The sequence below is a fragment of the Protomyctophum parallelum genome (genome assembly GCF_964188405.1).
Source record: "Protomyctophum parallelum genome assembly, chromosome: 14".
In the NCBI taxonomy this organism is placed as follows: Eukaryota; Metazoa; Chordata; class Actinopteri; order Myctophiformes; family Myctophidae; genus Protomyctophum; species Protomyctophum parallelum.
The window spans coordinates 47,938,003-47,965,491 of NC_139709.1; the positions used below are offsets into that span (position 1 = coordinate 47,938,003).

At 41.8% G+C, this 27,489-nt stretch overlaps 2 protein-coding genes across 2 annotated transcripts in view; one reads left to right on the plus strand and one right to left on the minus strand.

Annotated features, from left to right (window-relative positions):
* Nucleotides 1–27,489, minus strand: part of dusp28 (dual specificity phosphatase 28) — a 224,840-nt gene that overhangs the window by 9,722 nt on the left and 187,629 nt on the right. The window lies entirely within an intron of this gene.
* The window catches only part of LOC310870380 (carboxyl-terminal PDZ ligand of neuronal nitric oxide synthase protein-like), a gene marked incomplete at both ends in the record, with an annotated part of 54,355 nt that continues 43,235 nt past the window's right edge, over nt 16,370–27,489 (plus strand). Inside the window, 5 exons of the mRNA XM_083781570.1 lie at nt 16,370–16,477; nt 16,807–16,878; nt 24,601–24,693; nt 24,933–24,991; nt 25,130–25,238. Of these exons, the coding sequence (XP_083637696.1) occupies nt 16,370–16,477; nt 16,807–16,878; nt 24,601–24,693; nt 24,933–24,991; nt 25,130–25,238 (441 nt within the window). The remainder of the gene's footprint in view (nt 16,478–16,806; nt 16,879–24,600; nt 24,694–24,932; nt 24,992–25,129; nt 25,239–27,489) is intronic.

Below are 27,489 nucleotides of genomic sequence, written 5' to 3' on the forward strand. Positions count from 1 at the left end.
ATACTGGGACGTAAGTCGGGACTTGATCACCCCCGGCTGGGTCACCTGATTGAGGGGTATGATGTTGCGAGACCCGAAACCCCGAAGACCTTAGAGGATACATCACTGAGGATACGTCCCAGGTGCATCCATGCAATGTATTTTTGATTTATATGCAACTATATGTGACCAAATTCTAATTTTAATTATGCTTTAGCATAATAATGTGTCCAACTAGGGGCTTTTCATGATTCTGAACATTTCAAGCATTAGTTTTGCACAAAAAACACTCCTAGGGATAAAAACTGCCATAGCCGTCATCACAAATGTGATGAGGTCAGCACATTTTAGATACATTTGGGCAAGTGGCTATGGCCGTTTTCTTTTTTATGGCCGTCACATACTGTATATCCCCTATAAAAAAAAGAAAAAGCTCAAAACCGACAGCCGGTCAGCAATTGGATTTGTGAATGTACAGTATATAGACAATATTTTAGGCAAAAACTATACTAATCCTACTAATACGCCCCATTTTATTCTTTGGTGTACAATGGTGTTTAGGGAAAATAACTGATCTACATGCTCACAACGTGTTGTATTGCAAGCTTGTAGATTTGCAATTTAGGAAGATTTTCTTTTCCTTTTCTTATTATTTTACTATGTGCGAAAATAGGGACACCCGATTGAAAGTGTTTCAATCCTGCTCATAGCTCTCCAAAACATTCTCCTAACCACTGGATTAAGACAACAACAACTAACCTCATTATCCTCTTTCAAGGACCCGGTCAAGAACACATATTTATGGACGTTGCTCCGCCTCCTAAAAATAGTATCGTTATTCCAGTCTGTGCCACTTATATTGGCCTGGTCATATTATCAAACGTGTTTACGACATGGTTGCTTGGCTACTAGCTGACTCACTTAAACTCAATGCATTTATGGTAATAACTGTTGCTACCAATTTGTTGTCTGTGGTTTGTATTATACTGACATTGCTCTGATTGTTCTGCGTTGTGTTACGTCTGTGTCATCACTGCTTATCTACACAATCTGTACTGAAGCGGAATACTAGCGGACTTGACTTTGTGGGTGATAAAGTATGTCTAACCGCATTGCAATACATTATGTGCTGTACATTCACACTGCAAGTAAATTATGGTAGTAGATATAAAAGATACTTGTTTTGGTTCAGCTTGTTCAAACATTGCTAAAGCATAAGAAATAGTGTATACTTGAAAGCAGCATAACTTTCCTCTTCTAACAGTCAGTGATGCCAATGAATTACACAACAGTTAGGGGTGAGAAACATGCAAGTTTGTAGCTTTTCTGAGAAATAAGCATTCATGTGTGTGTGAACCACTTTAACCCTACAGTTGGTTGACCAGACTCAATATGTTTCCCAGAATATGGAGGCTGAGCACAAGCCTTCACCTCTGACCTCCATTGTTCTTATTGAGCGACAGAGTTGTTCATTCACTGGGCATTCAGCCAACAGGCTGCCTCTCTATAATGATGACACATCCTCAAAGACACAACCTTTTCCCATAATCTGTTTCTGTTCCATCGATGTGGCAATTTGACACAAAAGTGTCTATACTCAATGCAGATCAGAATGTTGTGGTATTAAATAACATTGTATTATATATATATGTTTCTATCATGGGACAAAGAATATCAGTATACGTTTAACATACTGCGCTTTTACATAAATATACTTTAAAAGGGAACATGTATCTTATGTTATCTGACAGGATACAACCAAACACTCAGAGATAAGAATACAAGAAGATGCGCAACATCACAAACTCTTTTTTGTCCTTTTCTACAGTATATTATGCCAAAACAATATAATTATATAAAAAATGCTCAAAGTCATTACAGCTCATCATTGGACAGAACGTGGCATTAAATATTAAATATCGTTCAATAAATACGGTTCAATAAATATGGGGCGGCAGTGGCTCAGGGATAAGAGTGACCGGATGGGAACCACAAGGCTCCCAGTTCGAACCCAGGCTCCCCCAGAGTCGAAGTGTCAATGAGCAAGACTCTGAACCTAATTGCTCCCGATGTGCAGGTTGGTGCTTTGCATGGTTTCCTCCGGCATTGGTGTGTGAATGGGTCAATGTAATGCACAATCTCTGTAAAGCTCCTTGGATAAAGGCGCTATATAAATGCAACCATTTATCTTGCAAGTGGTCTTCAAGCATCAGTCAAATAGTTAGGGTTTATCCTCCATGATTGCACTCGTCACATTTCATGGAAAGATTCCTGAGATAATGTGCACTTGAATTGTAGTCATAGGTACTAACTGACCACACTGCTGCTATCAGCTTCTCCTCCATGATTTTGAAAATGTATGTACATATACAGCCTTTCATCTCCAAATAATGATATAGACACACAGATACGGCGTGGGAACGCTGATTATATTGGGTGGATTTGTTGGACGGACCAGATCATCTAGTCTATACTGTATATCCAACCATGTACGGCAACAGATAAGAAACCTTGCCGTTTCGTACAGCATGAAAATAAATCAGATCTGTCAAATGACATATTCATTGTGATAAAATGAGTGTGATGAAATGCAAACTAAGATTATAGGAAACAGGAAATACAGTCAAATGAAGTGAGAATGTTCACGCCCGCATGCACGCACAAACGCACGCACGCACGCACACGGCACGCACATGCACACAGTCTAGTTAAGCTCAATATATTTGCAGAGCATCGTCAACAAAATGACAGGGCATGCAGACTTGCAGAGAAGGACATAAAGGACATAAACTCTGATAAAGACATGAGGGACAAACAACACAAGTGGATATTTAGCAGATAGGTGAGCTCATGCATGGGAGCAACAGTGTGTACTCAACAGCTATAACATAATTAGCCCATTCTGACCTGAGATCAGATTCATACGAGGTTTCCGCCGGACACACACTGGTCTGATTAACCCATTCTGACCTGAGATCAGATTCTAAAAATGTCAGTCGTTCTTCGATTTTTTTCAAAAATAGCAGACCTACAAGCTCGTATCGCGCCACTCGGTGGCGCGATATGAGCTTGTAGATCTGCTATTTTTCAATAGCTAAAGCATAACATGATGCCAACACCAAAATGGGTGCCCGTTCAGAATGGGTTAGCAGTGGTGGAAGAAATACATTTTTCTTTTACAAAAGTAGCAATATACCACAATGTTAAAATACTCTGCTGTAAGTAAAATGCACTAACAGAAGGCTACCAAAGTACTAAACCTAAAACCACTCAGATTTTGTCAAACTTGAAAATAGCTCGATCATCAGTAGAGCTTACTCAGTAGAACTTACTAATGTTTTGGAATAATAAATAATAAAAACTACACTATTTGCCAAGTAAAGTAAAACTGTATGATATTGCTAATTTACTTTATTTAATTTTATTTACTTAAAAAAAAAAAAAAGACAATCAGAGTACTTCGTCCACCACTGGCTAAACACACGTTGAAAGAGAGGAGAAGCCAGTTCTGGTTTTAAAGTGAAACTTTACTTGAATACATGTACTTAGTTACTCTCCGCCACTGCACTTTAATCAAAATAACACTGCATCAATATTGACATAAAGGACATACATGTAAGGGACAAACATCAGGAGGGATTTGGCAGGTAGGTAAGCTCATGGCAGCAACAGCGTGTATTCAATAGTGTGTATTCAACTGCTACAGCATAATTAGCTCCGTGGGAAGGTAAACTTACATTTTGTTAAGCTGAAAACTACAGCACACGATGTAGGTCTATTTACTGAGCTATGAAAAGCAACCAGCGCTTTAACGTAGTTGCTGCTCTGTGTGTTTGTGCGCTCTCACGGCATCTCATGGATATTGACACCAGAACTCCTCTCTTTACCAGTGGTGGATGAAGTAGGCTACTCGGATATTATTCTTTTTTTTTAATTAAGTAAAAAAACAAAGCAGAAAAAACATACTGTTACAAGTTAAATCCTGTGTTTCAACATTTTTAAAGTCATTTTGGCATCAGAATATAGGCCTACTTAAGGTACCAAGTAAAATAACGTCCAATCTACATGTTTGTAGATTAGCTATTTCCGAATGGCTGTTCTACTGTACTTCATATGTTAGTGCAGTACTTGAGTAAATGTACTAGTTACTTTCACTGGTGTTTACCACCATCTCAGATTATACCATGCGGCACTCGGCCGCACAGTTTAGAAGCACCATGGAAATACATGAGTGAGTCGTTGTTTATGAGAGTCACCATGACAACAGTGAGGTGGCAGTATACTATCATTAAAACAGAACCTTTCTGTTTGGAGTAGAATCGCTCAGCTTGGATCGCTGCCATCAAACCATTATTATTGACCAATTACACTTGCCCTTTTCATTCACTGACACACTCCGACACAGGTGTTTGATTTTTTGATTGTTTGTTTAGGGATAATTACAGTCACCACTTAAACCACTTCCTCATGATGATGATGATGATTATAGTATGATGATGATGATGATGATGATGATAAAATAAACTTGTTCGCATCTGCGACTTGAATTAAAGTGACATGATTGATTGACATCTAAAAGGGCCTGTCAGCTCAAACCCAGAATGCAAAAAGAGTGTTGTACACAAACGTCAGTAGCATTACAAAGTTATACAAAAGAACCCTACAATTCCATTTCCCCTCTATTTTCCATTCCAAGTATGAGCTTGTCTCAAGTCTTACTGTATGTAACTATTCCAATTCCCCCTCAGGTACATTTTTAAACAAATTTCAGCAATGGGATCATCATTTTTTTTTATGTGTAGTTCTCGTTGAGCTGGTCATTTGGAAAGTGGCTCTCAAGTATAAAAGAAAATCACTCCCGTGTGAAGTGAGTGGTGCAACTCTGTGTGGGGGTGTCCGGGGGGAGGGGGGAGTTCCAGACCCACAGGAATGCACCCAGGGTGCCGACCCACACACATAGCTCCGTAAGGGAGTCGTTGCACCACTCAAAACGTGTGGGCACCCCTGCTCTATAGCAATGAATACTATCAGAATATAGTGATTTAAACTTTTGACAAAACCTTTTTGTTTTAACCAAAAAAATATCACTTAGCGGCCTACCTTTAATTGTAATAGAAGCAAAAGTTTAAAATTACCATGCTTCTGATTTGAAGTCATATCGCCGAGCCCTATTTGATGCAATGATGGACTAAATACTGTGGGAATATCGTTAAACTAAAGTAAAGGTCTTCCCTGTGGATACCTGTTGATGCTACGTTAGAAAGACAATAAAATAACAGCAAGCAAGTCAAAAAATGTAATAATACTAACACAACCACAACCATACAACCATACTCCTTGTATCCTTAGATAAAGAAATTACAGTAACAGAATATTTTACAAAGCCTTTACTATACTCCCAAACCGAAGCAGCTTAATATAATTTAACTTAATGAATATTTGGGTTTTCCCAATTCACAGTGTAGAAAGCCTTTAAATCATTAGAACATCCATCCATCCATCTTCATCTGCTTATACTGAGTCAGGTCATGGAGGCAACTGTTCCAACAGAGAGTTCCGACTTCCCTTTCCAGGCCACAGCCACTTCATCCTGGCATGTGCATGTGCATGTGCATGTGCATGTGCATGTGCATGTGCATGTGCATGTGCATGTGCATGTGCATGTGCATGTGCATGTGCATGTGCATGTGCATGTGCATGTGCATGTGCACATGTGCATATTTGTGTTGGTCAACAGCAAATTAGAAATAACAAACATAATGAGCATGAGCTTCTACGCCCGTTTCCTCAAAACAGTTGTGGGAGGCTGACCTTGTTTCCACACCATAGCCTAAAAGATTTTCCGCAGCCGACAGTCTCCGCTGTCGGCAGCCGAAAAACCGGGTTTTTAGACAGCTGGTGGATGGAGAAAATGCTCCACTTCCGCCGACGACTTGCGCGACGGCCAGCCTAAAGCTGACGCTCTCCTCTGCGGCAGATGTAAGCTGCCGACAAGCAGTGTGTCACCCGGCAGTGATATGCACTAGCCAATGGAACAGATGCAGCCTGCAGGCCATCTACGGGCGGAGTTTCAATTGGAGTTTTCTTCTTTCACAGACCCAAACGCCCCTGGGAGGAACTTGTGAATGTCGAGGGATACAGGGAGATATCTGGGCACCTCAAAGTAACATTGTCTGTCCAAAATCGTCTGAAGAAATAAAGTAAAGCATTGGTTCTCATGTTTGCTTCAGATCACCCCTGTAATCTTTTCATCCATGGCACCCCTGGCTGAATTACATTGTCATTTACTGTAACCCTGATCCTTGATGACATTGAAAATAACTTTATACTTTATAAAATAGCGCGTTCTCCATGGTAGTCTAGTGGTTAAGGTTTGGCGCTTTCACCGCCGTGGCCCGGGTTCGATTCCCGGTCAGGGAACACTGTTTTATGATGAATTCCTGTTCTGTTTTTTAACTATATAGAAGTGTCTATTTGTACGTCTCTAAATGTTTTGATGAATTGAACAATGTGGACCCTGTTGTAAACAAGTGTAATGCTTAATTGGGTTGTCCACTCACAGTTAACAGTCTTTGTATTGAGTTTGTGCTTGAAATGTATTGTAATTCTGCAAACTGTTAAGGCCTAAAAAAAAAAAACTTTGGTTTCCGATTGGCTGTCATTTTTGGGCTGAGTAGGTAGGGAATTTATTTGATTTTATTTTTTTATTTAATTTTTCGTGGGAAAGATGGGTAGCAAGGAATTTTTTATTTATTTTTTTTCGTGGGAAGGATGGGTAGCAAGGATTTTTTTTTACTTTTTTTTTCCTACGGCAATGATGGATAGGCTTCTTTTTTAATAACTTCAATATTTGCCTGAAATACCATCTTTTAAATAATGAATTGTTCAAGTACACATAACACTACATGCCTACAGCTAAACATTTGAAAACGTTGAATAGAATGTCCACACACTGGTTGAATACTTAATACGCATGTTTCATGATAAATTATTTTTATGTGATGTATTCCCATGCTTTTTGTTCTTGCTTAATGTAAATCGCTCTGGATTAAGAGCGTCTGATAAATGCCTAAATTGTAAATTGTACTGTCTTACAGTAACTAGAAGGCTCTGACAGTAATGAAATGCACAGTCACGTCAAACTGCTGCGCCTCCTCCTGCCTGCAACTCAGTTCATTTGAACTGTGGAATCATGGCAGGTCTAAGACTACATTTGCAAGCCCCCTATTTTATTTAGTTGCGCCTGTGTTTTGGGGTGGCATGAATCTGTCATGCTTGTAAACATTGTGAAATCACGCATACTTCATTTATTGGCCATCCAGTTTTAGGTAATGGTGGCTACATTGGTGTGTCAGCAACAACCCACCTAACGTAAAACAACCTCTGCTTTCCAGCTCATGTTTTGACATAAAAAGTTAGAATGTGTTGCTGGCATCAACATAGCTAGCTATAGTGCTAGTTATTAAAAGACAAAAACATAGCTAACGTTAGCCCCATATGTGCCCTCTCCTCGCCCTACGCTCATTCTGTAGCTCGGGCTACAGAATGAGCGTAGGGAGAGGGCACATATATGGGGCTAAGCTAACGTACGCTAACGTTCTGACGGGGTAGAAGCATGAGCCGAATGGGTTTCCTCCTCCTCGCATCTCAGGGCTAGATACCGAAAGTCAAACATGCCCAGCACGCACCCAGCCTGGGCGCCTAGAGGCTCCAGGGTGGGGGGGGAAGAGTATGTCGGCTGAGATGATAGTCCATTTATCCGCTCAGTCGTGTCTCCCTTCTGCGGACTTAAACCGACACCGGCACGGTTTCACCTCCTTAATTATGTCTTCAATCGTATGATCTGTGGCGGTGCTTTGCACGGGCAGTGGACAGTCACAGACACCCTTAGAGTATATATTTCTAGAGAAGGCACCCAGAGGAAACCCTGAGGCGAAATGGACATAGTGGCCGGATTTGGTAGTGCAGCTCGAGCCAGCGCTGCTCCGTTGACTATCATTGCGCACGTTCATGTGATTGGGGCCATGACACGTGAACGAATGTTTCATACGTGAACGCGCACAAACGGCACAATGATAGTCAACGGCAGCGCGTTCATGTGTTTGGGGCCAATCCGTCCCAGAATGCACTCTGTTCCTACCAGGAAGGAGGAGTGAATCCGCCTCATGCGCTTTTGAGCAACTTAATGCAAGTGGATGGGAGGAGAACTCGGGTGTCTTCTCTATAGATATATAACTCTATGCAGACACCGTGCACAGGTCCATGCTGTATGTTGTCACTGTTGTGTTGTGTTGGGTTGTGCGTCTCCTCGCGATGACGCATTCCAAAACATTTGCGCACGTGATATTTTAGACGAAAGAGAACTTTATTTTTACTTCGCGCGTCCCAATGGTCTCAAAGATAATTTTAATTTTAATAAAGACCTTTTGGGTCTTACTCGGTCGCATTCTGAGCTTTTTTTTTTTTTTTCACCAAATGCCAATAAAATAATATGAGTCGCGCATATTTAATAGAGTCGGTCGGCAACCGGAAACCAAAGTTTTTTTTTGTTAGGCCTAATAAATATTTAAATCAATCAATAAAAAATCTCCTTCTCCTTCTCACCGCCGGGTGACACACTTCATTTTTATGCTTGTCGGCAGCTTACATCTGCCGCGGAGGAGAGCGTCAGATGTAAGCTGGCCGTCGCGCCAGTCGACGAAAACAAAATTATTGTAGCCTCGGCCGGGAAGTGAACCCGGGCCCTCCGTTCCAAAGGCACGTACGTTAACCAGTCGACTAGACAGTCTTGACTCTATAGCCAAGTAGCAAGCCAGCAACATATATCCTACACTAGAATGCGCCTTTGTCTGTGTCAACAGCTTGTCACTCACTTGTCACTAGTCTCACGCCCACTTCTCCAAACAAGAAATAGAGGACTACAGGCCATAAATAGGCTTCCGTGTAGGGAACCGCCCAAAGCCCCGGAAGAAGTCAAAGTGTCGGCAGCCGACAACCGAAAGTGTCGGCTGCAGAAAATCTTTTAGGCTGTGGTGTAGACATACCCTGAGAGAGTTGTGATGGCAGGGCACCAAATGCACAGTTCACACAGAGGATTGTGTGCACATCTTTTGCCTGTAATTAGGGCAGGTGCTGGATGTCAAGGCATCAGGGGCAAACATCAAGGAGAAAGAAGACTTACTTTATTAAATGGCAAGAAGCCGCAACGTTTCGACCCTTTAAGTTTAGGTCTTCATCAGGCAAATGTCGGGGCAAAAGGGCACAAAATGCACTCACCAACCTGAGATTGGTTAGATTTTGCCTTCTACTGAATGGCCAGCCAATGACGAAAATACGCCTCCTCAAAGCATATTTTGTACTCGAGCAGATCATACAGATATAAGATCGTAATATAGCCAAGTTTCTTGTTGGTGAGGTTGACTGATAAGCCTTGGTTTTCTGCTCATTTACACTAACCTTTAACTATCTGAACATGACCGTTTTTTTTTTTTAATGTGTCACGTTTGATAGTTAAACAATTACGTTTCTGTGGTTACACGACAAGGTCTAAGTTATGCTTTTAGGTGACGTGCGTCATTAAAACACGTGAACCCATTAAATTGCTGCATTAAGTGACGTTCAATCACCAGAACACTGCACCTACAGTTTGAACTAAGTGCAAGTTGCGAAAAAAGAAATGGGCTGCTATTTGTTGAGTAGGGGAACACACGTGCTGTGTAGTGGATTCGGGGTCTCTCTGTTCCAGGTTGATTATAAAACCAAGACAAAATGAACAATAAATATAGAGCCCAACTGGTCTTTTACCTAGGAATTGTCTGTGTCTGTGTGACATAGGTGGCGGCTGTAACAGACCGGAGAAGTCTATTATTTCCAATGAGTGAAATGAAAGTGAAAATGTATTTTCTTTTCTTTTAATAATATAATAAAATAAATCTGTACATTGAAACTATAGAAAATATAGGATGCCAGTCTTCAGATTACGGCGGAACATTGGGAGTGAATCTGCAGTTCTAATTGCGCTGGGGAGTTTGTGCCACAATTTTGGAGTCAGAAGGGAAACAAGTCTGGGATATCTGTTGTCACAGATATTTTAGCCTGGGACGGTTCTGACAGCTTCCCCGTGTTAGCTGATCTGAGTGAGCGGGAGAGGTTGGCCCCAATCCCACCCATGGTACCTGGACTAAATATTGGACCCAATTGTCACAAGCCACACAATCTTCCTAACATCCGACACTAAAATAGCTTTCAGCGAGACCTTTCTTTTCCCAGAAACACAATCTTGCGGGATCTATCACCTGCAATAGGATGTTCAGAATATCTGCCGGCAGACAGCACCCAAGTAGGAGACCATTCATGTGTCATTTTGCTTCTGGTGATGAAGCATGGGTTGGGCCATCTTCCTAAATGAAGCATCTTTGTTAACTAAAACCAATGAAATAACGAAAACTACAATTGAAAACAGCATTTCATAGTTAACTGAAATGAAAACACAAAAGAGGCCTTACAAAAGACAAGAATTAACTTAAACTGTATTGTGAGTGATATGATTGTTGATCTGCTACTTTTTTTTTCTTTTTCTGACCATGTTGAGTCTTGCTCCTGACTAGTTCATATTACGATAAAACACTAGTAACTCAGGGTTCCATCCTTGGTCCCATCCCCTTTCTGCTCTACATACTCCCACTAGGCTCACTCATTAAACAACACCACCCCATCACCCCACTCGGTCCCCTCAGTGCCAACATCCATTTTTCAGTTAAGAGCCTTGGGGGTTGATTTAGGACTTCTATTTTACTTACTTCTATATTACTAATCTAATTACAGTATTATGATCTGGGGGCGTGTGGTATGTCTTATTGCAATTTTGGGCATGTTAAGAAGCGCTTTTGACACCCCGCGGAGTGCGCAAAACGGCCTTGAATTAGTCATGGGTGTGTTTAAGGCGTGTTTGAGACGTACCCAATCAACATGTCCGTACTATTCTATTTACCAGTCAGCTGATGTCACATACGGAATGCGCACTTTGGGGATCGTGGTATTACATTTCTTCAGGCTGGCACCATAGAAGACATGACATGCCTTTGTCACATTTGGGTTAATTATTCCTATTGCACTGCATGCTGTCACCTTTATGCCTCAAAATAACAGACCCACCTATACCTTTCAGATCGGAATGGAACTGCGAGTAGATAGCAGCATATTGGCAAATTGGCAATCCAGGCGTAATGTTCCCAGAATCGTCTAACCCCCGAACATGCAAGTTCGTTTGATATTGTTTAATTCGATAATGATAGAACCATGTACCATACAGCGAATGAAAGCAAGATTCCTAAGGAATATGGAGATTTTTACATTTAATAAAACGGTTGAGAAATGAGAGAACCATGAGTGTTTATAGGCTAATATCAACGTTTTTTTCTGAAAGACAAACGGGCTGTGAACTTGAAGAGCTCAATCACCATCCCGACACGGAAGAAATATAGCCTAGTGCATGCATGTATATGCACTGTTGCACTTGCACACAGTAGCCTACACACGCTCTTTATTTGTTTGTATTGAAAAAAAAACAGTAAAATAACGTTTATTATATTTTATTTCATTCAAATCACGAGGAAGGAATGAGTTGAATGCGTGCTGCGTAATGCTGTGGCCCCGATGGTATGGTCTTCGCTGAGTTCGCTCGTAGCATTTTATTTAAGAAGACTTGAATCGGGTGTGATACAGTGTATGAAAGCAAAGTTCCCAAGGATTATGGAGATGTTTTTATTTTTTTTAAAGGTTGAGAAATGTAAGAATTATGGCCGTTTCTAATCTAAACATTTTTACCAAAGAAAGCCTCTCTCTTTGCCCAGCAGAGAGCAGCTGTTGCAGTGTTGCCATGTCCCATAGAAACAACTAAATAGGTCTATAAAAATAATCCCAAAAGAAGCGCATATAACAGGGGTCTGTAACCTATTTTAAATGAAGTGCCATGTTTTTATTTTCTAAATAGTGAGTCTGCCATATCCAGATTAATTTGAATGACACCACATTAAAATAAAAAAACATATTTTGATTGTCCACAAATATAAAGTTCTTCCTTCTTTTTAAATATGTTCTTGCACATTGTTATAATGATCATTATATATCCCCCTGCAGTCAGAGTTCATAGTTTTAATGAATGAATGTGATGCATTGTGAGCTGGTATAGATCTGCTATTTTCAAAAGTAATCTTTTTATTTAATTTTTGGATTAGCCGTCCTTAGTTGGGCAAATGCATTCATCTGGGGATCCTTGACATGGGAATGTGCTGTGTGAGGATCACTGGTTTAAACAACATTAGGAGAAAAGCCCAAATAACCACTTTAGAAACAAGAAAAGCAACCACACAGAAAGCAACTTTACAGAAAAATAAACCGCTTATAATAAACAGACATGGCAACACTCTAGCAGCCTCACAGAGCCGCTCAAGTGTCAAATCAAACAGTGCTTTTTGCGTTTATGAGGTGGTCAGACCCACGTCTAATCGTTATGCGCTGAGTGTCTTTAGGTCAAGGGGCTTAATAGCAAATTGCGCAAAGCGAAAATAATTAACATATGGACACTCCCACAATGCTAAAATATTCAGCAACGCGGTAAGCCATAATGTGTGTGCGTTCAACACGGGCCAGTGCGTTCAACACGGGCCGATATGCCTTTCATAATACGAATGTGCGCAGAGCGAGGCCAATTTATGTATTTCCATTGGTAAAACGCACCTTCAAAATCTACCCATTGGTGTCACGTTTGACAGTAACCTCAAATTCGACAAGCACATTAGCTCTGTGGTCAAGGCTAGCTTCTTTCAGCTTAGGCTTCTAGCTAGGGTAAAGGCCTATCTGCATCGTACCGACCTAGAGAGAGTCATCCATGCTTTTATTTCTACAAGACTAGATTACTGTAACACTCTTTATGCAGGCATCGATTCGTCAGCTATTAGGCGTCTTCAGCTTGTGCAGAATGCCGCCGCTCGCCTCCTCACCGGCACAAATAGGCCGGACACACATTTCAGGACCAGAGGAGATCGCACATTCGCCATGACCCAACCTCTGGAATTCCCTGCCGCTCCATGTACGCTCTACTCAGTCGGTGACGGCTATGTGAAGCATTTTGGTTCGACCTCGGTCGTTATAAATGTGCTATACAAATAAAGTTTAATTTGATTTGAACTACTAACACTTAAAAAACTAAACTAAATTAGAAGAGTGTGGTTGCACTGACACGAGCCAAATCCGTCTGGAAATCCGCAAGGACTTAAGACTAATCAAAACGAAACTGATAATGCAAACAGTCAAAACGATATAGAACTTTAAACTTGCTCTGTACCTCAGTCTGAAATACATAAGGGAGTCTGCAAGGAGAAATTGTGCTGTTTCCAACATGACATACATTATAGTATGTGTTGTGAGTGACACATTGTAGACTTGTAGAGCTACAGTATGAAGTGGAGTTCTGACTTGGCCTGCTTTGGACATTATGCAGAACAATGCTGCCATCTGCTGGACACAAACTAAACCACTACCAGTCAAATAGATCCCAGAAAGAAAGAAAAAAAAGAATCAGCTGATTAATATAAACTTGATGGCTCAAATAGCTCAAATAGCAAATTCACCCATAGGATTATTGAGTGATTAAAAAAAAGCCACATACATATACTGTTCCCGGTTACAACTCACACCTTCAACGGCAGATACAGCACAACATACAAACTGCCACAAACAGTCACAGAACATGTTTCATTGCCACCCAGTCATTCGTTGGGTCCCCAGTAATAGTACACAAGCTTGAATCACACATATATACACAGTATACTATACACACAGCATACAACACAAGCAGCAGCACAAAGAAGCAAAAAGTTCTTACCTTGAGCCGTCTTCTACTTGTTTTCATCAGTTGTGTAAGTGATGTCAGGGCCTCCAGCGGCATCTCCGTCCTCCTCATACATCTGGCTAGCTGGCCAGTACCCTCTTTCTCCTGGCTGCCTTCTTCTCACAAGTTCAGCCTTGGAGCTGAATGTTTGGTACTGCTCATAGCATTCTGGTGTAGTTCAGTAGTCAGGGATGTAGGACAGGCTCTAGGGTCCAGCATTTACATGTCACAGGAGAATGGACTCAGGGCTGAGAAGAAGCTGAGCTTGGGGGTCTGGGGTCATCACCCTGGCTTGTGTACCTGTGGAGCAGGTTGAGAGAGACCAACCTGTAGACACCAGTAAGGTAGAGTGTGCTGACTTTTGATTGATTGATTGAAATATTTATTAACAGTTTGCAGAATTTACAGTACATTTCAAGCACAAACTCAATACAAAGACTGTTAACTGTGAGTGGACGACCCAATTAAGCATTACACTTGTTTACAACAGGGTCCACATTGTTCAATTCATCAAAACATTTAGAGACATACAAATAGACATTTCTATGTAGCTAAAGAACAGAACAGGAATTCATCATATAGGAAGTAAAAAGGGAAAAGATACATATACATATGAGGGGAAAGGGGGGGGGGGGTGCACATACAGTACTGTACACTGCACCCTGTCACAACTCACAGACAAACATACACAGCCTGTTGTACTGCATCCTTCCAGTTACAACATACAGGCAGCCTAGTAGCTATACAGTACAAATTACAATACATATACCGGTAGCATATTATATCCTGTCACAACATACACAGGCTAGTAGACTACTTACGTACAGTAGGTGTACTATAATTTATGCATAATGTTAGTTTTATATTGGATAAATAATACATTTTAGGAAAGAAGCTGTGCGAACTTTGGACATGCCTGGACTATAGAATGCCTTGAAATGAATTGAGAGATAGAATCACCTGCAATTAATTAACCATCATTGGTAAACAGTTAAAATTAAGTTTCATACAAGATATGGTGCTGTGACACCCCAAACACTAAAGCACCTTTATGTTTGTTAATTTCACCCTCCCTCCCTCCCTCCCTCCCTCTCTCACTCACACGCACGCACACACACACACACACACACACACACACACACACACGCAAGCGAGCATAGGTGTAGTTTCACTCTATTTTTTCTTTTTGGCAAAAATATGTTTTTTGACCTGTAATTTACTTTTAGGATACGATTAAGCATTGTAAACCGCGCACGTGCACGCAAATGCGCGTGCATGTGTGCCCCCCACCTCGAAAAGTAGCACTACAACACCACGCAGGCACTAACACGCGCGTAAACATAGGTAGCTAACTCACCTGCAGAATAAAAACAAAGCGACCAAGCATTTTGTTATGAAAATTAATTACCGTAGCTTAATCTCTTTCAAACTTCCCGGACCACATGGTTGAGAACAACCGTTTTATATTGCTGGGGACCCCTGCTGGTCCCCGGACCCCACTTTGAGAACCAATCAAAATGATATAAAACACGATACCAATTGGTATTATTAAAGTGGAGAAATAATGGACCAAGGAAAAAAAAACACTTCCGGTCCCTCACGGATCACCGCCCTCACGGAGCACGGCCCGCTCACGGAGCACGGCCCGCTCACGGAGCACGGCCCGCTCACGGAGCACGGCCCGCTCACCGAGCACGTCTCGTCTGCGAGACTGCAGCTGGGTGCTATTGACTACAGATTACAGAATATCACCTGGATGTAATTCCAAATGACACCACTAGATGTCATCAAATCCTCTTCTATTAGCCCCACTGTACCCTGTGTCTATAAGCACGCCCCCCTTTGGGCTATCCTTGGTTTAATAGCCTTCTTAGTTCTTACTAATATGTCAGCTAATTATTAATCATTGAACGAAATTGCGTCGCAATTGACGCTGAATTCAATTGAAATAGTCCCAAACAACAACCCCGAAATGCTTTGAAAACGCGTGCGTCATAGGTGCGGAACCCCGACAGCATCGCCATCAGTGATGCCTGCCGTCGCTTCCCCACACAGTCTTGGAGAGTGAAGAAGAGGTCGCAAACTACTGCAGTTTAAGCTTTTAACATAATTCATTATTGAAGGCAAATGAATCAGTCTGACGCGACTTGTCGAACAGTATCTGCTCTCCTGTTCCAGCTCGCCCTCTCCATATGGAGGATGTCGCTTATTGCCCTCACAAAAAAATAACATAACCCGCAACGTACGCGTGGTTTAGGGCAGGCTATACGTAGATCGGTTCTTTTTGGGCTACCGTCGTACTACGGAGCGATAAGTACAACGTCTCCCCCCCCCCCCCCACCAAATGATCTCTCTCTCTCTCTCTCTCTCTCTCTCTCTCTCTCTCTCTCTCTCTCTCTCTCTCTCTCTCCTCTCTCTCAGTGCGGGAGCCGGAGGTCTCTCTCGAGTCCTCACCTAGCGCTGTCATAAAACAAGTGGCGGGGCAGCAGCCTAAAAGCGATGCCAGGCGTTACAACAAAGTATAATTTAGTGGACGATGTGCACGATTTGAGGCTCCCCATGCACAACGAGGACGTCTTTCAACATGGGGTCTGCTTCGAAGCGAAGGTAAGACATCTTACCTTGTGAGACACAGTTTGGCTGCCTTTCTGGCTCTCCTAATCAGCGCGATGTTGGATAATTAACATATAGGTGGGTGTGTGTGTGTGTGTGTCAGTTGCTTTAGGCTACATCAACTATTGATGATGGTGAATGGCACTGTGCATAATGGTCTATATATTATTTTATTTACCGTAATCATGAATAAAACGGCTGGCATTCACTGAGGAATAGCCTATCAATATAGAATTGCATCGTCTGTAAATTGAAACATAATAAACAATGATATTAATATTAAATAGGTACATGTATTTTCCTCTCAAAATGTGTGCATATAGTACATCGGCAGTTTGGAGGTGGGTCGCCCAGGCAGCAGGATGGAGATAGTGGCTGCAATGAGGAGAATACGGGTAAGCAGTATATAGGCCTATATTGATCACTGACTTGATCACTGTTTCTGTGGTGTTGTTGTTGTGGAAGTCTGCTCATGTTCTGCACAGTCTAATCAAACATGCACTCAGCTTCATTGATATGATGTATTTGATGTATTTGGCCGCAGACCACCCATCTGAAAAGTTGTTGTGCCAGAACTGAAGACTTGTGTCCAATAAATTAATTGGACCCCCCCCCCCCCCCCCCCCAAGGATGGATCCCTGGGGGGTCCCCAGTCCCCACTTTGAGAACCACTGCTTTGAACTCATCGTCAGTATATAGTCTTAACCACTATAAGCGTTATAGTTAAGTTAAACCAGAGTCTCTCAGGGCTTTATGCTAGTGTATTTTTCTGCTTTGTGGGGAAATTGACAAGCTCACAAGACGTAGCAACGTGCCACATTGTAAGCTTGTCGATCAGCTATTTTCCGTGAAGGCTTAGGCCTACTCTGAATACGAGTGGTAGTGGGTTTAATTCCTTCCCCTCTCTCTCTCTGTCTCTCTCTCTCTCTCCCCCGCCACCCCCCTCACCCCCTCTCCTCTTTGTGTAAATGTGTGCCACATCTCACTTGTGTCCTGCATGGTGCTTAAAGAAGCAATATACACTCAGACCTGCACCCTCCAGACTCTCCGCCTAAATCAGTGAGGCCATATAATACTGTTCCCTCAGCAGGTTTTAACTGGCCGCCACACAGTCATTAACCCATTCTGACCTGAGATCAGATTCATACAGAGGTTTCCGCCGGACACACACTGGTCTGATGAACCCATTCTGACCTGAGATCAGATTCTAAAAATGTCAGTCGTTCTTCGATTTTTCAAAAAATAGCAGACCTACAAGCTCGTATCGCGCCACTCGGTGGCGCGATATGAGCTTGTAGATCTGCTATTTTTCAATAGCTAAAGCATAACATGATGCTAACACCAAAATGGGTGCCCGGTCAGAATGGGTTAAAACCACGATAAGATTTACTAGGCATTAGGCCATTCTTTTAGTTTACAGCTCGGCGTGTGATACATTATGCATTCTCACATCAGATGCTATAATAAAAGTGAGCGCCACCACCACTATATCCCTCTACCTCCTTTCAGACTGAATACCGCAGGCGACACTGACATGGCCAGCTGGCATTTGAGGACGAGGCTGCAGTGTCGGAGAGTAAAAAGCCCATTTTATACTCATGCCCGCGCACCTAAAATAGCAGATATCTAAACTCAGAACGCGTTGGAGATGAGCTTGTAGATCTGCTATTTGAGGTGCACGACACGATAACTCAAGCAAGTAATACTTGATAGAGCAAGGACAGGATTCAACCTGGTAGAGTAAGTGATATTCTTATATTCTTAAGAGGTTAAGACAAGCCAATTGATCAGCTTCAGTGTTATAGTGTACCAGTTCCAAATGTGTCTGCTCACTTGTTTACCCTGTATCCTGTATGAGTTATCTCTCCTACTGTAAGTGGATACAAGTGGCATCCTGACCTGAAAAAGCAAGCTTGTACGTCTGCTATTTTTGAACATTTCTTTAAAATCTTGAAAGTATTGGAAATATTTGTATAATTTTGTATAGACAAAAAGAAGAAAACAGGCCTAGGCGGTGGCGTAACCATCTGGGCACCCGACTGGTAATCCAGTCGCAGTGTGCAGCGGGTTCGGCTCCCGAGCCCGACACGGCCTTTACCGCATGTCATCCCCCCATCTCTCTCTCGTTTCCTGTCAGCCTACTGTCTGTCCCTTCAAAAAAACCAATAAAAGGCGTAAGCCGCAAAAAAAAAAAGATCTAAAAACACACAAATCCTCTCTTCCGGCACAAAACATTTGGTCCGTGGCCAAATACATGTCAATTTGGGGGTCCTTGACATCTTTCAGCACCACTGACTTACAGTACAGTACTGCACCTTTTAAGGCGGTTGTCAGCTGGTGAGAGCCTTGCATTCAATCTAGGTATGCAGCAGCAGTTCAACCTGCATCCCTGATGAATGAATGACTGATGGCATGTGACCATGCTACACCTGACCGTGGTGGTCGCACCACTGATAGATATATTTCTGTTTAAGCTATTAAAGTAGCCTAGACCGCAACTCCACCTTTTAGATCCTCCCTTGAACCGTGAGAACCCTCAATCGATCAAGACAACCCTGGAAGTAATCTCTAGTGAGACTAGAGATGTGGCAAAAGATCTTAAAGAAATTTGACACAAGAAACCATTCAGAGCAGACAAACAATCAGAGTTTTAGTGAAGTCTTCAAGGTTCACAAGCGTTGTACAAAAATTGTAAAAGATGTAGGAGAGAGAATTCTCCTAAGTGCTCTGAACAATGTCACATCATTTTGCAAACCAAACATATATATACACAACAACATGTCATAGATTCAGAATTCAGTTGTCACATTTCAATAGGTTGAGAGGTCCCATCAGAGTAAGGTGTCATCAAGCTGTCATGAGCGTCCGATAGTCTGAATCCTGTCTTTGACTTTAATCACGTTCTGTGATTAGGATTCTGTTGATGACTCTTTATCTCATGGGGTGAGAGAGTAGTCGGTGCCTCATCTTTAAAGGGCAAAGTTGTTTGTCATGTTGTTTTCCATTTAATTCTATTTCCCTTTGGTACAATGGTCAATCTGGAGTGGGCTGTGGGCGACAGCTGATAATGGAATGAATAGAGCACCGAAGTCTCACTTTCCGTAGAGGGCGTCTGTCCCCAGGTTCATGTATTTGTTTAGTTGCATTGAAATCCCCATTGAGGCGATTTGAGATCGCCTCATATAACAACTGTGTTTGAAAAATAAACATGTCACCCCGGCCGCTTCACTCATATGGATATGAAGAATCAACTGACTGAGAGAAAACGCTAATGTTACTGCTGCTGAATTAGTTCGATTTTCGCTAGAAGCAGACTGTATCATATATGAGTGACTGACTGTTGCAAACGATACAGAGACACCTTCCCGACAATAACGCCGAGACAGCTTGTTTATTTTTGGACCACAACGCTTATAGTAGACGATATTAAGATCACCCCATGTTATTCTCCATAGAGAAATCACTTCCGCGAACCAGGGGAATCGTCGGGATGAGCGAGTTACGTCAGGACTTCGGTGCTCTATACACATGCAAATATTGATATGACATCACTGGGTGACAGGGCAATCCTGTGCACCAGATACAAGAAGATTTACAAGGTCTTTTTTAACATAGTAATAAGATGTTAAGTTGTTAACATAGAATATGAAACAATTAAATCATCAATAAGAAAATACCCAACAACCACTGGCCACTTTGTTTTCTTTTGCTGTTGGCTGAGGCTTACTGCAGTGGTCCTCAAACGTTTTCATGTCAAGGACATGTCAAGACTTTTAACCACTTTCTGACCCATTCTGACCTGAGATCAGATTCATACGAGGTTTCCGCCGGACACACACTGGTCTGATGAACCCATTCTGACCTGAGATCAGATTCTAAAAATGTCAGTCGTTCTTCGATTTTTCAAAAATAGCAGACCTACAAGCTCGTATCGCGCCACTCGGTGGCGCGATATGAGCTTGTAGATCTGCTATTTTTCAATAGCTAAAGCATAACATGATACTGACACCAAAATGGGTGCCCGGTCAGAATGGGTTAAACTCTTAACACAACCTGACCATTGGCTCTGTCTGTCTGATTTATAAACCTTAGGACATTACATTCTAAAGGTTCTTGTAGATCTGCTATTTCCTGCTATATAGGCTATGCAAGTGACATCATTGTACCCGGAAGTTATGTGGGAACGCCTACTGAGTGGCAAAAAAACAACTTTCTGGCCATGATCAGCCAATAGACCAATTATTTGTTTACAAACATTAATTGGGCGCATGGGTGACTGTTTCATGTAATCAATTCCCAACAGATCTCCAAACCTGTTGTTTTGGGGAGCTTGCTGGTTCCAGTCCATTCAACCTCCTCTTGTGTGTTGGCTAATGAGATGCACACTAGGAGACATTTATACTTCAAAGCGCAACAGCTGATATACAAGCTCACATCGCATCGCGGATGCGACTGTTGTCAGCGTAGAGGTCTGCGTGCCGTGCACGACACCATCGCGGGACGAAGCATGAATTATACTTGATGGGCTGCAGGTGCGCGTGCAGCCATTTACGTGATCGTGGGCGCACCTCCCGTTCTTATGACAGCGACTGGAGGTGTGGTTTTGAGGACAACTGATTTGAATTGCTGTTATTGTTCACACACAACAGAAACCAATGGATTATATATTTCAAGAGTGAGAGATCACAATAGAAATCCTAATCATTCTACCGGTATCTCCACACTGGGAGAAAAACAGCATCTGAAAGTTTGATGGTGTATTTTTACAGCTCAGCATCAGTCACAATCACTGGACCATGATGCTTGGACCATGTTCCCAAGATCAAGAAGTTCAAATTCCATTTTTGCTTTGTCCAATGCATGTCGCTGCAAATGGTTGTTCTTGGTTACTGTGAGGATAGGTGGGCATATGTTTTGTGAGGTTAAGGTTAGGCCTGTTAGGGTTAAGTTAGGTTAAGTTTTAGGCATCGTTTTTGCGAGGTCAATGTTGAGGTTTGGTTAGGAATCGGATTCATGTAAAATGTTGACATTTTAGTCCACTTGCCAGAATGTGAACCCAGGCATGTTGAGTACACCAAAGTTTTATGTTAGAAATGTTGAGTATGGGTCCCTAGCATGTAGAAACTGCCGGATGCTAACTTGCATTATGTTGAGCATAATTGACAAATATGTGACCATACTATTAACCATACTATTAACAACCTATAAGGAAACACCCAAAAAACACTCCTTTGGCTAAAATGGCCATAGCCGTCATCACAATGTGATGATGTCAGCACATTTGTGGCTATGGCCATTTTTAGCCCAAACTAATGCTTGGAATGGACGGGATTCAGCATCATGAAAACCCCCTAGTTTGACACGTCACATGATACATAAAGCATGATGTCATTTTGAATTTTTTGCCTTCTATAGGTTGTTAAGGGATAGTCAATTATTATGCCAATTATGAAAGATATGTACACAAGTAAGACACGCAAACGCGGGAAGCGAACGCAGCTCGTAAATGGCAATAACAACAATTAGAATAAATTACATTTTTAAGGTTTTCTTTTTAAAGTTCTATTTTTTGTGTTTTTTTAAGATTTAATTTTTAAGTTAAGTTTTTTGAAGTTAAGTGTTTTTAAAGTTTTTTAAAGTTTTTAAGATTTTATTTTTAAGTCAAGTTTTTTGAAGTTAAGTGTTTTTAAAGTTTATTTTTAAGTTAAGTTTTTTTGTGTTTTTTTAAGATTTTATTTTTAAGTTAATTTTTTTTAAGTTAAGTGTTTTTAAAGTTTTTTTTAAGTTAAGTTTTTTCTTTTTCATTTTAAGTTAAGTTTTTTTTTAAGTTAAGTTTTTTTTAAGTTAAGTTGTGTGTGTGTGTGTGTGTGTGTGTGTGTGTGTGTGTGTGTGTGTGTGTGTGTGAGTGCGTGCGTGTGTGTGTTTTGTGTGATACAGCTGCGCCCTCTGGTGGCGGGCGGGTGGTGTAACAGCGGGACAGACACACACACAGACACACAGACATGATCTGCAGGGTCTCATAGTTAGTGCTCATTGCGTTCGCAATAAGTTAGCATCTGGCAGTTTCTACATGATGGGGTAGAACCTTTTGGTGTGCTCAACATGTCCGGGTTCACAATGGGGCTCTATGGGCTGGCAAGTAGACTATTTTAGGGCTACTAGCAGTGCTGCAAAATGTAACGCCTTGGGAGTGAGAACGGGTTGGTAATGTAATTGGAAACTGCACTTATGCACTCCATAAAACTGTCACCGATTGAACATAACAATGAAAACCAATTGCCACTTACACATCTCTCTCCAGTCAATGCTGACTTCTCTCAGTGATGCTGGGATTGAACTAAAGGCGCAATTCACCCCTTTGTGCACACAGATGCAGCATGAGACGTGCTGTATACTGTATACATGTATGCGCAGTGTACACAATAAGATACATGTGAGTGCACACTACTTTTGACTTAATACACATACATAAATACATAGTACACACTGACACACACACACACACACACACACACCCTGACACACCCTGACCAATTTACAGTATATGGTGCCGGTTGCCACCCGAGAGTGATTGACTGACACATTGACAATCTATACCGTCGATGGACTGTAAAAACAATGCAGGGCATTAAGGAACATATAGTATTATAGGAGCACTTCACCCATGTTGGGGGGGGGGGGGGGGGAGGGGTCGTGAAATTACTCAACCTATCTACCGATGATGTCACTGGTAGGCAGGTTTTTGAACTGTCCACACTGCAGCCCTACCCCCTACTCTGACACAAAGGAGTCAGGAGACAGAAATGGTACAATACCATCTTTATAATGAGCATTAGTGTCCAGTATTAACTGTTATTTAACTAATAAATGAATAAATAAATAATGTTTATGTTTATGTTTCCAATTTGAATTTAAATAAAAATGTACAATATATACAATATAGCACCCCCTGGTGCCACCCACTTTGAAAACGTAAATTTGGCTTAAATTAAATGACTAGTGGTGTAGACCATAATTTCCTTTCTTCCCATTTCATTTTTTAAGGCGATGCAGCAGGGAGTTTATTCAAACCTCTGGTGTAGTGAGGCTGACAGTCCATGCCGAGGAGAGAGAGAAATATACAGTATATGACTGAACTAATGCGCTCCATTGCAGCTGTACTTGTACTGTCACTATGCATAAACATACATGTTTGATATCTACTGCATGTGTTGTCTCTCACTTACACAAGGGACTGCTGCTGTATATCGTTGCTGTCGGGCAAAAACCCCTTATCTCCAATAGGCTGATATATTTGAACCTTTTTAGTTTTTTCATAAATGAATGCCCTACTTGCAGTGTCGAAATGCGGCACGTTTTGAGCTTGTAGATCTAATTTTGCTATTTTTTTACTTGAATGTACAGAGACAATATGTATATCTAAATGTTGTCTGTACTTGCACAAAAGACTGTGATAATTTGCCGCATTTGTGTTTCTATTATGGACAACATGCACCTTATGCATGAATAACTTTTCCATCAGCATTTCTATTGATCGTGAAGTACTTGCAGGTTCCCACTTTACCATTTTGCAACCTTGCAGAGAGCCATGTCCATTTGATGATATCCACCTTGTTAACCCATTCTGACCTGAGATCAGATTCATGCGAGGTTTCCCCCTGGACACACACTGGTCTGATGAACCCATTCTGACCTGAGATCAGATTCTAAAAAATGTCAGTCGTTCTTCGATTGTTCAAAAATAGCAGACCTACAAGCTCGTATCGCGCCACTCGGTGGCGCGATATGAGCTTGTAGATCTACTATTTTTCAATAGATAAAGCATGACATGATGCTGACACCAAAATGGGTGCCCGGTCAGAGCACAAAGTCTCAAGTGGGCTTGAATTAATTAAAAACCCAAATCATGTGGATTTGAATCCATTCCAATTTCCACGGGCGTCATTTGGGGCATCTTCACATTTAAAGGACAACTTTAGTTTTTTTCAACCAAGGTTCATGTTTTAGGTTGTTATTAGAGAAAGTAAAAGATTTCTTTTAATTTGCTGCTTTCTTTCGTTTTAGGGATTTTTGCAGTTTTTCCTGAAATTACACCTCTTTCCACCTTCCTTCCGCAGTATGAATTCAAACTGAAGAACATAAAGAAGAAGAAAGTCAACATCGTCGTGTCTACAGACTGTGTCCGAGTGATTTTGCGCAAAAAGAAAAAGGTCAGTCCCCGCCTAATCTGATTTAGTTTCCTTTGCCATGCAACTCATCTGTCTGGTGCATTGCTTAATGTATTAAGCCCTGTTCTCAATTTGTCAACGCGTCACATCATGACGTATTGTGAGCTTGCATTATATGCTATTCTCTGTTTTTTGAACAATTTCAAACTAACAAAAATTACTTGGCCCAAAACAGAGACAACATTTTAAATGAATTAATTTATTTATTAATGTCACCATAGAGAAAAGAATGGTCGTGGGACGACAGCGCTGTGATAGTGACACAGGACCCCATTTACAGGTAGGGGCTCTGGGGCCTCCTGCTAAAGCTCAGATACTGAGGCAAACTCATCTATTTCATAAAGACTTCCCCCTCAGGGGGTTTCAATAAAATTCTAATGAAGCCGTTTCAATCTAACGTGTTATCTTTCTTGCACAGGATATTCTATGTCTCACATGACGCACAAGACTTGAAAATCTTCAGCTACATAGCGAGAGATGGCCAGAGCAACACCTTCCGATGCAATGTGTTCAAGTCTAAGAGGAAGGTATGTTCACATGACAATTTCCTTTGAACTGCACACACACAGACACAAAAAAAGAAATGCACCCGATTTATTGCTTCAAATGGGCTCAATGCAGGGCCGCTGGGCCCATGCTTTTTACAGTACATGACTGGGGAAAGGGAGTATTTTCTGGTCAATAAGGGAGGGGAACTGCTTGTCGGGGGTGGGCTTTCTGACACCCACTAAGTTATGGTTGCTTAAATGGCTTTTCATATGGAAAGCGACAGGCGTGCCCACGCTGCCTAGTAATCCATTTTCAATGAGAGGCGAGCGGGCAGGTAGAAAGGCGCAGGCAGTACACCCTTGGACAGTACATCCTTGTTACTGAACAGACACTCTAGCATTGATGACTGTCAGAATAGAGAGCTATTTAACACTTATTTTAACCAAAAAATATTACTCAACCTTTTCTGGATCAGGGCCCGCTTGGAAATCTCGATAAATAATGTCCACGGCTCAACCATCTGACCACTTTATACAGAGCAGTCATTCGGCTAGATCTACGCAGAGCGAACGTCTGTCTGTGTATTCACATGAGAAGCACAGTGTGACCACGCTGATCCATGCGAGACCGCATGGGGTTCTGTCGCTCCCCATCTCTAAAGCCCTTTCCAGTACACGCTGGCCTATATAATGACACAGGTGATGGTATATCGAGCTGCCGTCCAACACAAAAGGTCAGTTGTCCTTCACAGACAGTGTTCATAATGTGTTTTATGGACTGCTTTAGAGGAAAGTATGGGGAAATAACAGGCATGTGTGTGTCGCTGTCGCCCCAATAAATGCAAACCACGCCAATTTGTGGCCGTGACAAAGACGGAGCACCCTCTCCCCTTCACCATGGAGACCAGACAGAGACACGTTGAATACTAATCATTCTGGTGGGAAGAGAAAAACACAAGGGGGTTATCGACTCTGCAATTCATAACATTTTCTTGCTCATAGCGTTTACTGACAACCTCCGCCTGCGCCTGACCAGCAGGCAGGCACACAGGCAGGGGGCCTAGGATGTGTGTTTTGATCCTCCTGCTGGCTATAGAGGGCACTAGATTGGCAGGCAAAGCAGGAGAACTATATAGCCTTATTTCATTTTCATGGCACAAAGCGCATATATTGTAGATTCTCAATTTTCACCTGCAGTCAACTGTAAATTCAATGCCATTTTTTAACCCTTCCTTCGGTCATTGAGCGGCGCCTACTGCCTATTTAAGAATTATGCCCAAAACATACCAAAATACTATATTCCTATTATGTCTGCCAGGCTGAAGGCACTAAGCAGTAGTGATGCGCTGGTTGACTTATATAGAGCATCGCAGTCCCGCCCCCTACCAGGGCCCAGGAAATGATTCCCTGTTCATTTTCCTCATAGACATTTCAAAAAGTATTTATTTAACCCATTCTGAACGGGCACCCATTTTGGTGTTGGCATCATGTTATGCTTTAGCTATTGAAAAATAGCAGATCTACAAGCTCATATCGCGCCACCGAGTGGCGCGATACGAGCTTGTAGGTCTGCTATTTTTGAAAAATCTAAAAAAACGACTGACATTTTTAGAATCTGATCTCAGGTCAGAATGGGTTCATCAGACCAGTGTGTGTCCAGTGGAAACCTCGTATGAATCTGATCTCAGGTCAGAATGGGTTAAAGACCTTTTAAGCCTCGTACACAAAGCCAACTCGAGTTGTGAGAAATCATGACAAACAATCAAAACATTTCTCTATACATAACTCTATACATCTATCCCTGGGTTGGGTCATAGGCTATATGAAGTTAAAATATGAAATAATAAAATAAATATACTTTTGAATCACTTAATACTCTATATACTTTGTTAACCCGGGTCCCCCCAGGGGTCTGTACTTGGTCCCCTCCTTTCCCCCCCCCCCCCCCTCTACATAAAATAGCCAATCTATGCTACGACTCCTTTGCGGTGCATTTGATCTCATAGATAGGTTATATTCGGTGAACGTTCTGTGTATTATGATACGACCAGAATAGGGGCTGTATAGGGTTAAATTGTGCTGAAGTATTCAGAATACATACTCTATACTGTTTCATTTCCGCATTCCCATTAGAGTGAGACTCTTAGGCTCCATTGGATCCACTGCATGAGATCCACTGTTATGATATTTAACCCATTCTGACCTGAGATCAGATTCATACGAGGTTTCCGCCGGACACACACTGGTCCTGATGAACCCATTCTGACCTGAGATCAGATTCTAGAAATGT